Below are 13,838 nucleotides of genomic sequence, written 5' to 3'. Positions count from 1 at the left end.
CACCTTGTTGTCTCGGATTCTCCAGCATCTGCAGTTCCTACTATCTCAGAATTATGCATCCTGTTTGATTTACTTTCAGCTAAATGTGTAACCTGCACTCACAATTACACAATCCTCTTTATTTCAGGGGCTGAATTCCCCCAGTGTCTCCAAAACTTCAGTGCTATTTTTCTTCAAATACTTACTATGCTAACACATCAAACTGTAACTGAACAGGACGATCTTTCAAACCATTCAAACATCAACACTGAGCTCCAAAAAAAAAGTTCTTCACTCAGTACTTTCTCGAATAAAATTCAGAAGCAGGCACCACCTTATCTCCTTCACCATCTTTCTATTGTACATTGTAATGAGAGAAGACATACCACGTAGAGGGAAGAAGACAGACAACCATAGAATGCTTCATGTGAAATGAAGAGGAATTGAATAAATGTGTTTCCATCGCAAAGGTTGAAAATATTCATACCTCACACTAAGAGACTACATTTGATACAAAGATGATTAGCCATGGGAAATAGAGAGGTTGGGGGTTGGATTAGGTGGGATGCTCTTTGGAGGATCAGTGAGGACTCAATGGACCAAATGGCCTGCTTCCATGCCACAGGAATTCTATGATTCTAACTTGTCCAGCCTCAGTACCAACAGCTTGACCTGAAACCTTCTGACGTGACATGAACTTATAATTATTCTTCTTGCCTCTTGGCTAGTAATATCAGAGATCACGAACAATCCATGGCACCAGATCTATACATGATAGAGCACACGGAGGCAAAACAATTCCAAATTATACATGTTTAAAAACAACAGTCCACCCTTGATAATTATGCCTAATTTTCAAGATTTATCCCACCAAACATGAACTCCTTCCCCAAATATTCTGCAATTGCAGGAAATATTTCTTACTTTTTCATTCAAGATTACACCTACAAGTGAGTGTAACTGCTAAGATAGCATCAATAACTCATCCCAAATTACCCCATACAAAGTGGTGGTGAGCCACCTCCTTGAATCACTGCAGTCCATGCGGCGTCAGTACGCCCACAGTGCTGCGAGGAAAGAAAATCCTGGATTTTGATCCAGTGAGAGTGACAGAATGACAATATAGCTCCAAATCAGGATGGAGAGAGGTTTGGAGGGACATATTCCCTTATTTTCAGATGGTGGGGTTCCCATACATCTACTACACTTGTCCTTCTGGTGGTAGAAGACACAAGTTTGAAAGGTGCTATCAAAGGACCCTTGTTGAGTTGAAGTGTACCTTGAAGGTGGCATATGCCACTGTACTGTGTGTTGGTGAAAAATCTAAGGAGACAAATGATAGATCAGTAAAGAGGGCTGCTTTGTCCTGGATAGCACCAAACTGTTTCAATTTAGTTTAAGTTGCACTCATCCAGGCAAGTGCAAGATATTCCATCACATGACTGACTTGCGCCTTATGAATGGTAGACAGGCTTTGGGGAGTCAGAACAGGAGTTACTCACCAGGAATGGCCAGTCTCTGATCCCAATTTATAGCCACAGATTTAGATGCAAGGTCCAGTTAAGTTGCTGGTTAAGTCTAACCCCAGGATGTTGATAGTGGAAGATTCAGTACTGGTAATGCCATTGAATATCATGATGATACACTGAGGTTCTGTTGGGTGAACTCAACAAAAAGGACACAGGAACCTTTGAAATTCAGATTAACCAGTGAGTTGAAATGCAATTTTGAAGACCAAGACCAAACTCTTGGCCAGATTCCAACTACTTCATGATTAGAAGAAAATCCAAAGGCCAACCTGCAGCTTGCTTATTGTAAAGTAATAGCACTTAGGCAACCTGAAATGAATAATGCCTAACTACGACACTTTAAATGCATCAGTACATTTTTGTGTATCTGTCATTTTTCACCAGAAGCATTGGAAAGTAATATGTTAGCTCTCGCAAAGATTGTTTGGCATTCTTCATTGTGAAACCAAACTATACTGTCTAGGAAAGCAAGGATTTAAACCCTAGAACTGTGTTTGGTGCATGACAACTAACCTCAGTACTAATAATGGGTGAAGAAAAGGCTATAGACCCTGCTCAGGATACCTGTGTTAAATGCTGAGAATTGCTCAAAAACAGGAAATAACACCAGATTCATTTGTATTGGTCACGAGCTTGTCAATCAATTATTGTTCAGATTCATTGAGCATGTACAGACAGACAGTCCAGATTGAATTCCAGGAGAGAAAAGAGTGGAAGTTGGAGTGTATCAGGACTCTTTATAAAGTTAGCAAAAACAGTAGAACCATGACAGCTCTTAATCCCCTTCTAATCCCAAATGACCATGTATTGACAACTCCAAATTGTCAGTGCCTCACTTTGACAACCATTTGTGAATCACAAAATTAAATGAAACTGCTTTCCCTGCTTCCCATTCTCCCAAGAAATTCCAAAACTGCTGCTATTATTAAATCTGAAACTTATTTTTATTTGCAGTTTAAATCTCACTGCTCCTCAGTCAAACAGGAATCATTGATGTGGCTAAACGACTACACTTGATCCTGTCACAACTCACTGAAGTAGCACACTGGACTCAAGCCCCACTATTCTCCTAAGTTGTCACAAAAGTTTAAGGTTTTAAATTACATGAAATTCCCCCGATTTTCAGATCCAGATTAATAGAAGGCACAACCAAGTTTCAATACTTAACATGGATTACTATTTGTGAAATGTAATTAGAATCTAGGTCTAGGTAAACAGTCATAAACCATCAGTTTATAAACTTTAAATTAAAACATTAATCTATTTATAATTGCACCCTTACACAGACAAACAAACACAGTAGATGAAAACTGAGAGGGAGTTTAGTGGTTGCTATAAACAAAGCCAAATACTGCAGTTGTTGGAAATCTGAAGCAAATACAGGGAATACTAGAAAAACTCAGCAGGTCTGGAAACGTTCATAGAAAAAGAAACAGGAGTTAATGTTTGGAGTCCAGTGTGCCTTGTCGTCAGAACTGGTGGTTCTGACATGTGGGTTGCTAAGACGACTCTTTTGCTGGACAGAACTTTCCTTTTCAATTTTTCAGATGCTTTGCAAGATGCACAACGTGGCCAATTTGCTTTTAAAAGGTCTCTGACTTATGAGTTATAAGTCTCAGCTTGCAACAACTGCTGAAGGAAAGATTAATTGGCTTGCTTCTCATTTAAAATAGGTTTTGACTACAGAGAACACAGTGTTTATGCTGGGGAGATCAAAACACTTCTCTCCACCTTGTTCCAGCCCCACGTTGCTCAGTTACCAGAGAACCCATTGCACGGTTGTTGTCAAGGAGAAGCTTTTGATTTTGATAACCGACCACTACTGCATAGATTTCTTGTTGCCACCCAGACACATCTGTGTATAATCCCTCAACTCCAATTGATTTACAACCACTTGAATTACTGTTTGTTGAACCAGTTGATTAAGCAATGCTCGCTGTAAGTATCCGAGTCATACAGCTAGGAAACAGACCCTTCGGTCCAAGTAGTCCATGCAGACTGTGTTCCCAAACTAAACTAGTCCCACCTGCCTGCATTTGGCCCGTATCCCTCTAAACCTTTCTATTCATGTACTTATCCAAATGTCTTTTGAACATTGTAACTGTACCTGCGTCCACCACTTCCTCTGGCAGTTCATTCCACACACCAACCATTCTGCTGTTAAAAAAAAAGTTGTCCCTTGTGTCCTTTTTAAATCTTTCTCCTCTCACCTTAAAAATATGTCCCCTAATTTTGAACTCCCCCACTTTAGGGAAAAGACCTTTGCTATTCACCTTATCTCTCCCCTCATGGTCTTATAAACTCTATAAGGTCACCCCTCAGCCTCCTACACTCCAGGGAAAAAACGTCCCAGCCTATTCTTATAACTCAGGTTACTCGTTTTTCAAAATATGCAACCATCCTTTAAGGCACTGGTTTTATCATAGTTCTGTTTCATTTCAGCCCATAATTTAAACAAAAAAGAAGCTCAAAAATAGAAACATATTATTTACAAAATTTTAACTTCTCCATTCCCACTACAGAGGCAATTTGATCCTTTGGGTATTTTTAGGACTTAGTTTGCTTTTGATATTAGGCACTGCATGGAAAGATTTCAGACGGAAACTTTACAGAGTGGATTGAAAGATACAAATCTTTCAACAAACAGAAAGCAACAGAAAATTCAGATATTTTGTTCTCGTAACTGATAAAGCACACGTAAAATCAAGAATTCCTTGAGGAAATTCAATTTATATTGAGACACTGATATCGATCAGTTTTCATCATAGCATGCTATACAGCAGTACTACTACCACCCGCACATGACCATTTCTGCATGAAAACAAACACTTGGTCATGACCAACTATCACTCCTGACACTGCATTTCTCATTCTTTTTCAAGCGTCCTAAACAACTATCTTCACAAACAACACACTACCCTTGTGGACCATGTAATTTAATGCGTGTGACTGAAACTGTTTGCTGTTCCAAAAATGTCAGCATAATATGCAACTGAACAAGATTAATTAAAAAACCTAAGGTGTTTGCAGCCAATATTCTGTACTGACAGTTTGCAATTGTGCTCACAGTAGTTTTTTTAAAGCAGCTCTTCCAAAACAAAAATTAAATCATTGCATGATCAGATATCAATTTGAAACTCTAGCTACAAACAAAATTTTCAGACAGTAGTATTTATAACAAATCATGACCAGGAGTGGGCTATTCAGTCTCTTCATCCTGCTCCAGCATCAAATAAGATAATGGCTGATCTGATTCAATTTTCAAATCGATACTTCTGCCTATTTCTGATAACTTTTCAAGACTGATAAAAGTACCAAAGCTTCATCAACACCCTGAAAGTTGATTATTCTTAAAATTTAATGTGTGTGCAAAATGACAAATGTTTTAAGATTGAATATAATGCCTTTCATGACTCAATATGAAAACAATATTTTGCATATGAAGTAACATATAAAAGCCAACGTATTGGCAAATACGCCTTGGAAATGTTTTAACACCTCCCAAGAATTTCACCTAAATGGTTTTAGATTCGACAGTATTCATCTACCCTCTTTCCTCTACAATAGAATGAAATTGATTAACTGGTATCACCTACAAAGGACTGGCAGGCCACATTTTTTTTCAATTCATTCACAGGATGAGGGTGTTGCTGACCAAACAGCATTTATTGACCAACCCTAACTGCCCAGAGGGCAGTTCAGAGTCAACCACATAGCTATGGGTCTGGAGTCACATGTAAGCCAGACCAGGTAAGGATGGCAGTTTCCTTCCCTAAAGGGCATTAGTAAACCAGATGGGTTTTTTCTAAACAATCGACAATAGATTCAGAGTCATCATTAGATTCTGAATTCCAGGTATTTATTGAATTCAAATTCCACCATCTGCTATGGCGGGATTCGAACCCAGGTCCCCAGAACATTATCTGGGTTGCTGGATTAACAGTGCAGTGATAACACCACTAGGCCATCACCTCTCCAGTGTTCCGTTCTCCTCTCACTCACAGAGGAGAAAGGAACATGAACACACCTCGAAGCTTAGAAAACTTAGCATTATCTTATCCTAGATCGCTGATGGGTCGCTCTTAAAATTATTTTCTTCTAACACAGTTGTTTTCCCTTCTGATTAGCTTGCATCTTCTCCAATTCCTGAACAAACTCTGTTTGTAAAATCTAGCATAAGAAACCAGTAAGCTATGATGCACAAAGGGGAGAGTATTATGGTCAGCTAAAAAGTACAAATTAGATTTAATTGGCAAAAAACAATTTTAAAAATGTGAGACACCTGAAGGAAAAATTATTCCAATACTTTTGAGCAAATTATCTTTGTTTTCCTCTGAAAACTCACATCTATGGTAACTAAATGCTATCAAAACAAATAAAAACCTAATTCATTTTTTCGTCAGACTTTGTAATATGGGTCTTCCAGCCAACAGATTTTGTCGCCAGCTTACTATGTATAGTATACTGAACAAACAACGTACACTGTATTACAATTTGCTCCAAACAATCTGCTTAGAAAATAACCTTGAGACACTTCAGTCCTAAGTGATAACATGTCTTAAGATATTCAAAACAACGTTTCAAATTGCAATGCTTGTGACACATACTTTAAACTGGTGAACTTCCATAGTCAGGCATTCCTCACTTCGGGGTTTTCTTGAGCTCCTCATTTGAAGACTTCTGATTCGACTAAGACCAATTTTAAGAAAATCTGAACTGAATTATTTTTAGTTCATCAAACCACATTTAAAAGAATGTTAAAACTGAACAGGCCCCATCTTGCCAAATGTCTGCAACTTCCAGCTGACATCAAGGTGCAAAACCAGTGGTGTGAGACAGAAGCATTTTGTTCACTCAATACTGCAAACAAAAATGCTGCCAAATCGATTAAAATCTACTTAAAACCCCTGGCCGCAGAAAATAAGTATGAGTTTGCGATAACTCTGCTTCTTTTCACTCACTCTCAAACCAGATTTTGAAAGAATGCAAACCAAGGTGAGAAGAGAAAAACAAATCACCGCAAACTTGACTACCCCTTTGTACACCTGAATCTATCCCCATCTTGGTAAATAATTCAATGTGAAGATTTTTTTTTCAATCAGCCATCCCTGGCTGAATCACACATTACTGTAGTAACACGTACTTATTCAGTAAAATACATGTGACTCAAGCCAGGAGGCAAACAATTCCCTACCTTGTTTCACAATACTTACACTCACCTGTGTTGATTTTCTTCTTTTAGGAACAGTACCTTGATTCACTGGATCATCTTTCACAGAAACATGGCTGCCTTTCATTATCAACAATGTACCCAACTCTCAAAGTTCAGTCTGTCATCAAGTGTCTGCTTTCACCTACATTTAGTAAGTTGTAAAGGAATGACCTATGGCTTCAGTAGTCTTGCTGTCAATGATCAACTGAAGGTTGCAGGCTGAACCAGTAAAGCTGGGTTATATCAGATGGGAATGCAGACCTTGAATACACTATGCAAATGAATACAAGATTGAAATTTAACCCTTCAAGAAATATTTCAGCACCGATATCAACTGGAAAGATCTTTAGTCAAGGACACTCCTTTGTTCTTTATATTGCACATAATAATCTTTCAAATTTCAGGCTTTGTTGCCTGCAGGAATTACCTCTAGCAAGATGGCACATCTTTTGAAGTTAGGTTTTTGCACTTAATATTAAGAATACTTTTGCGAGAAATGCTTGAAATAAAGCTGCATGCTGGGGCACCATGCCTCCTGCTCTGTGACTTCAACAAAGTTTTTATATCCAACTCGCCATGAATTCCCAATCTCAGTCACAACATTCAATTGGTTCAAACAGTGCAGGTGGTTTTATGTCATACCTGCTGACTCATTAACTTGTTAAAGCTAATCATCAACCTACCACAAATCAATTCAGGTGATATAAAAGTAAAATACTGTGGATAGGTTCAGGATTCTTCAGGGTTGAGGAACATCCTGGACTTGAAACATCAACTGTTTCTCTCTCTCCCTCCACAAATACCAGATCTGATGAACTTCTCCAGCATTTTCTGCATTTGTTTCAATTCCTGTTGTGGTCACTACAGTATAAAACAGCTAGTCACTTATACTGTCATTGAAATTGGAATGAATAAAAAAAAAATTAGACTGATAAAAGGTGATTAGCTGCTTTAAGAGATTTCACAGGTTGCTGCAGAGGTTCTATTGTTTGCTCATTTTTCCTTAATCTGTTAACTAAAACGCATTCTGAAGAAGGGTCACTGGACCTGAAAATGTTAACTCTGGTTCCGCTCTACAGATGCTATAAATCCTAGAACATAGAAATGTACAGTGCAGGAACAGGCCCTATGGTCTATGACAGGCAGCATCAGAAGAGTAGGAAACCTGACATTTCGGGTCGGGACTCTTCTTCAGCCCATTTCTGAAGAAGGGTCCTGACCCGAAAAGTCAGCTTTCCTGCTCCTCTATTGCTGCCTGGCCTGCTGTGTTCCTCCAACTCCACACTTATCTCTGACTCCAGCATCGGCAGTTCTTACTATCTCTTTCGTCCATGATGTTGTGCCGAACATGATCACAAATTAAACTAATCCCTTCTGCTTGTCAGTGGTTCCACGTCCCTCCATTCCTTGCAAATTCATGTGCTTATCTAAAAGTCCCTTAAATGCCCCTATTGTATCTGCCTCCACCACTACCCCTGGCAGCACATTCCAGACTCCTACCACTTTATATGTAAAAAAACTTGCCCCTCACATCTCATTTCAACTTTCCCCCTTTCACCTTAGATGCATGACCCCCAGTGTTAGACATTTCAACTCTAGGAAAAAGATTTTGACCATCAACCCTATCTATACATCTCTTAATTTTACAGACTTCTATTTAAGTCTCCCCTCAGCTTCCTCCACCCCACAGAAAACAACCCGACGACTTTTTCTAGCCTTTCCTTCGAGTTTATATGCTTTAATCCAGGCAGCAGCCTGTTAAACCTCTTCTGCATCCTCTCCAAAGCCTCCATATCCTTCCTGTAATGTGGTGACCAGAATTGAATGCAATACTTTAACTGTGGCCTAACCAGAGTCTTATAAAGATGCAACATGATATCCTGACTCTTGTACTCAATTGCCCAATCAATAAAGACAAGCATGTCATACGCCTTCTTTTTGTACTTTTTCCAGCAACTTCTGTTTTTGTTACTATATCGCAGTTTGTTGTCTAAACTACACATTCCTGTGATATAATTTGCAAGTCATAAATTTCACATCCACTTTTCCCACACTGAGGAAACAGAGCCCTCACTTCACCCACAACAAAACCTCAATGAATTGTGTCTCTGGTTAAAACTTCTTTTTGGGCAAAATGTATTTTAACCTCAGGTGCAACCTGTTGTACTTCGATTATTTCAAAATTAAATCAACATGTGCTGAAATCACTTGACAAGTCACTTACAATATGTGAAAATGTGTAAGAATGTGTGCAATACTCAATTGTGAATTATGTTTCAGTCAATAAGGCGATAGAAAATGATTACTTGAATTTTTCAGAAAAAAGACTTTCAGACTGTACTTGATAACATTGCTCAACATGCGTTTTAAAATTTAAGGATTTTAGCTGTCATCTTTCTTCTCGTCAGAATTTTTATCCTCTTAGCCAGCAAAATGAAAAAAAAAATCAGCCCTGGAATCTAAGCTTACAAATCTGTTGGCAGGAAATATGAGATATTCACTTTTTACTTGGCAAATGTTAAGTGAACTTAAACAAACTTAGAAAAAGGACTGAAACTGTTTTCAATTGCCGTCTTTTAAAATAGTAAGGGTGTTATGGTGCAGTGGTGGTGTCTCTATCTCTGGGCCAGAAGATTCAAGTTGAATCTTTCAGAGCTATACAATAACATGTCTGAACAGAATAAATTTAAAAATAATTTAAAGAGAGATACAAGTAGATGCAGGAGCAAGCCAGTGCCCCACACTCACATGGAGACTGATGCGCGTAATGTTTTAACTATTCGTAAATTCTGAATGCCACAAAATGTGGTCGTTCTAGAACTCGTCAAGACAGACAAGGTCACTTGCCTTAGTAAACCTGTTTCTGCAGTAGAGTGTTTCATTGTTAGAACTACTAATAATGTGTCACCTTCTTCCCAGATGTTCTAAAGAAATTGTTGGTTATGCAACAAACAAAAAGACAATAAAGGCATATATTTGTAAACAAAATGTTCAAGTTATGTTAGAGTTTAAAACATTCTTGACTTATCATCTATGACTCACTTAAAAATGCAGACAAGAAAAACAATACAGCATTCAATGGGAAAGTGAAAAGAAAGATGGGTGCATCAGCTCAGCAACATAAGACCACAAGGAGACAGGAGTAGAAGTACACCATTCAGCCCATTGAGTCCACCTCATCATTCAATGAGATCATGACTAATCTGATAATACTCAGCAAAGAGGATAAACTTCTGTACAGAGAGAAAATGAGTTGATGATTGAAGTCAACAAGCAAGAAGATGCATAGATTGCTAATGGTTCCAGGTGTAAGTTTACAAGCGTTTGCAAGTACATTGCCCAGTTTTCTTGGCATTGCAGACCACGAGCATCAGGCACGCAGTTTGATGAAAAGGTTGAGAAAATTAAACATTTGCATCTGTATTCAGACTGCAAAGAGAATTCAGTAGAATCTACAAGTGACTTTTTGCAAGTCATTAAAACAAGAACAAATCAAATGAAAGCATTTGAAAGTGTGTTATCAGGCAGCCCTTGCATAACTGTACTTCACAGGAAACAAGAGAAAACTCTGGGCTGGCTCCAGTCATAGCTAGCATAAAGGGAGATAGTTATACTTGGTGGAGGCCAAGCATCTTGGTCCAAGGATATCATTGTAAGAGTTCCTCATTTTACAGCAGCACAGTGGCTCAGTGGTTAGTGCCAGGGACCCAGGTTCAAATCCACCCTCTGGTAACTGTGTGCAGTTTGCACATGCTCCCAGTGTCTGTGTGGGTTTCCTCCAGGTGCTCCTCCCACAGTCCAAAGATCTACAGGTCTGATGGATTGGCCATGCTAAATTGCCTATAATATCCGGGGATGTGCAGGCTAGGTGGATCAGCCATAGGAAATGCAGGATTATAGGGATAAGGTAGTGGTGTGGGTCTGAGTGGGATGCTCTTCAGAGGGTCAGTGTAGACTCAATGGGCTGAATGGCCTGTTTCCACGCTGTAGGGATTCTATGATCATCTACTTCCCAGGCCCAACCACAATCTGCTTCAATGACCTTCCTTGCATCAACTGATAAATAATGAGATTGTTTGCTGGTGATTTCAGTTTATGTACAGTTTATGGGAGAGATGAGTAAGTCTAAAGCTAATATTTTACATCAAGTAAGGGCAATTATGCAGGTATGAAAGTAGAACAAGTGAAGCTTAACATATATAATTACACAAAGATGGTTGCAGGTCAGAAGATCCGCATAATGCTTTCTTAAAAATCAAAAAACAAAAACATTAGTAGAGAGAGAAAAATCAGATAAGAGAAAGCCTGGCATTGACATCTTTAATAATCTTAACATTTACGCTAAACAGACTGGCCTCTAGTTTCCACTTTTCTATCTCCTTCCATCTTTGAATAAAGGAATTACATTACTAATGGATCAAATCCCCTAATCTAGGGAATTTTCCAAGATGAAAAACAAAATCCCAATGATCTCATTACCCACATGCTTTGCTCCTTGATCAATGACTTTCCCTTTTCCTTAAGGTCAGAGGTGGGGATGTTCGATGATTGCAGAATATTTAGCACCACTCATGATTCATCAGATACTGAAGCAGTTTATGTCCATATCTAGCAAGACCTGGATGATATCCAGGTTTAGGCTGATAAGTGACAAGTAATATTTGAGCAACACAAGTGCCAGGCAATGATTACCTCAAGGATAGTAGGAACTGCAGATGCTGGAGAATCCGAGACAACAAGGTGCAGGGCTGGATGAACACAGCCGGTCAAGCAGCATCATAGGAGCAGAGAGGCTGACGTTTCGGGCCTAGACCCTTCATCAGAAAAGGGGGAGGGGAAGGGGTTTCTGAAATAAATAGGGAGAGAGTGGGAGGCGGACAGAAGAGGGATAGAGGAGAGGAAACAAACAGGTCGAAGAGGCGGGGGTGGAGCCAGTAAAGGTGAGTGTAGGTAGGGAGTTAGGAAGGGGATAGGTCAGTCCAGGGAGGACGGACAGGTCAAGGAAGCGGGATGAGGTTGGTCGGTAGGAGATGGAGGTGTGGCTTGAGGTGGGAGGAGGGGATAGGTGGGAGGAAGAACAGGTTAGGGAGGCAGGGACGAGCTGGACTGGTTTTGGGATGCGGTAGGGGTAGGGGGAGGGGAGATTTTGAAACTTGTGAAATCCACATCGATACCATTAGGCTGCAGGGTTCCCAAGCGGAATATGAGTTGCTGTTCCTGCAACCTTCGGGTGGCATCGTTGTGGCACTGCAGGAGGCCCAGGATGGACATGTCGTCTGAGGAATGGGAGGGGGAGTTGAAATGGTTCACGACTGGGAGGTGCAGTTGTTTACTGCGAACCGAGCGTAGGTGTTCTGCAAAGCGGTCCCCAAGCCTCCGCTTGGTTTCCCCGATGTAGAGGAAGGCACACCGGGTACAGCAGATGCAGTACACCACATTGGCAGCTGTGCAGGTGAACATCTGCTTGATGTGGAAAGTCTTCTTGGGGCCTGGGATGGGGGTGAGCGAGGAGGTATGGGGGCAGGTGTAGCACTTCCTGCGGTTGCAGGGAAAAGTGCCGGGTGTGGTGGAGCTGGAGGGGAGTGTGGAGCGGACAAGGGAGTCACGGAGAGAGTTGTCCCTCCGGAAAGCAGATAAGGGTGGGGAGGGAAAGATGTCTTTGGTGGTGGGGTCGGAAACTCCCTACCTACACTCACCTTTACTGGCTCCATCCCCGCCTCTTCGACCTGTTTGTTTCCTCTCCACCTATCCTCTCCTCTATCCCCTTCTATCCGCCTCCCACTCTCTCCCTATTTATTTCAGAACCCCCTTCCCCTCCCCCTTTTCTGATGAAGGGTCTAGGCCCGAAACGTCAGCCTCTCTGCTCCTATGATGCTGCTTGGCCTGCTGTGTTCATACAGCCCTGCACCTTGTTGTCAATGATTACCTCAAACAAGGCAGAACCTATCCACCAGCCCTTAACAGAGAATGGCATTACATATGTTGAATCCCCCATGATCACCCTCCTGGGGTTATCACTGATCAGAAACTGAACTGGACTGCCACCCGGTCAAATGAATACTTAATGTTGGTTTTCACCAAGGAGAAGGAATTGATGAAGGATGATCTCAGGGAGCGGAGTGTTAAGCTTCTAAGCCAGGTTACTATTAAAAAGGAAGAGGTGATTTTTTCTTTATTTATTCACAGCATGAGGGCATCATTGGCCAGGCAGCATTTATTGCCCATCTCTAATTGCCCAGAGGGCAGTTCAGAGTCAACCACATTGCTATGAGTCTAGAGTTACATGTTGAGATGGGTTTTTCCCCTGACAATCAGCAAGGCATTTGTGGTCATCATTAGAATCTCAATTCCAGATATTTATTGAATTCAATTTCACCATCTGCTGTGGCGGGATTCAAACCCGGGTCCCCAGAACATTATCTGGGTCTCTGGATTAACAGTCCAGTGATAATACCACCAGGCCATCTCCTCCCCTAATAATTGTGTGTCTTGAAAAGTATTAAGGTAAGTAAGTCTTTGGGTCCTCATGAGATCTATCCCAGAATATTGAGGGAGGCAAGAGAATAAACTGCTGGAGCATTGTCAGACATCTTTTATCCTCTTTGGCCGGAGGTGAGGTCCCAGAGGGCTGGAGAATAGCCGATATTGTCCTATTGTTTAAGAAGGGTAGCAGGGATAATCCAGGAAATTGCAGGCTCTTGAGCCTCACGTCAGTGGTAAGGAAATTATTGGAAATGATTCTCAGGGACAAGATCTATATTCATTTAGAAGCAAATGGACTTATTAGCAACAAATAGTTTTATGCGGGGGAGGTCGTGCATGACTAACTTGATCGGAGATGACAACGATGAGTGATGAGGGAAAAGCAGTTGACGTTGTCTACATGGACTTCAGTAAAGCCTTTGACAAGGTCCCTCATGGCGGACTGGTACACAAGGTAAAGTCAAATGGTATCAGGGTGAGCTGGCAAGATGGATACAGAACTAGCTAAGTCATAGGAGACAGAGGGTAGCAGTGGAAGGATGCTTTTCGGAATGGAGCAGAACTAGTGTTCCACAAGGATCAGTGCTGGGACCTCTGGTGTTTGTGGCCTACATACATAATTTGGAGGAAAACAT

The 13,838-nt window shown here is 40.7% G+C and overlaps 1 protein-coding gene across 8 annotated transcripts in view; it reads right to left on the bottom strand.

Moving 5' to 3' along the window:
* The window catches only part of LOC109931223 (NEDD4 like E3 ubiquitin protein ligase), a 210,293-nt gene that overhangs the window by 176,758 nt on the left and 19,697 nt on the right, over window positions 1–13,838 (bottom strand). For 6 of the 8 annotated variants that reach the window (XM_048595901.1, XM_048595944.1, XM_048595904.1 and 3 more), the window contains exon 1: window positions 6,728–6,820. The exons of 1 other annotated variant lie outside the window; for it this stretch is intronic. In XM_048595901.1, the coding sequence (XP_048451858.1) occupies window positions 6,728–6,805 (78 nt within the window). In that variant the 5' untranslated portion in view covers window positions 6,806–6,820. Of the gene's footprint in view, window positions 1–6,727; window positions 6,821–7,147; window positions 7,257–13,838 lie in introns of those variants that run through there. One more of the 8 variants, XM_048595938.1, reaches the window with a different exon arrangement.

Source organism: Rhincodon typus, chromosome 1 (genome assembly GCF_021869965.1).
Source record: "Rhincodon typus isolate 14 chromosome 1, sRhiTyp1.1, whole genome shotgun sequence".
In the NCBI taxonomy this organism is placed as follows: Eukaryota; Metazoa; Chordata; class Chondrichthyes; order Orectolobiformes; family Rhincodontidae; genus Rhincodon; species Rhincodon typus.
Note: the sequence above shows the minus strand (reverse complement) of the source record. Positions and strands in the feature narration are given on the sequence as shown.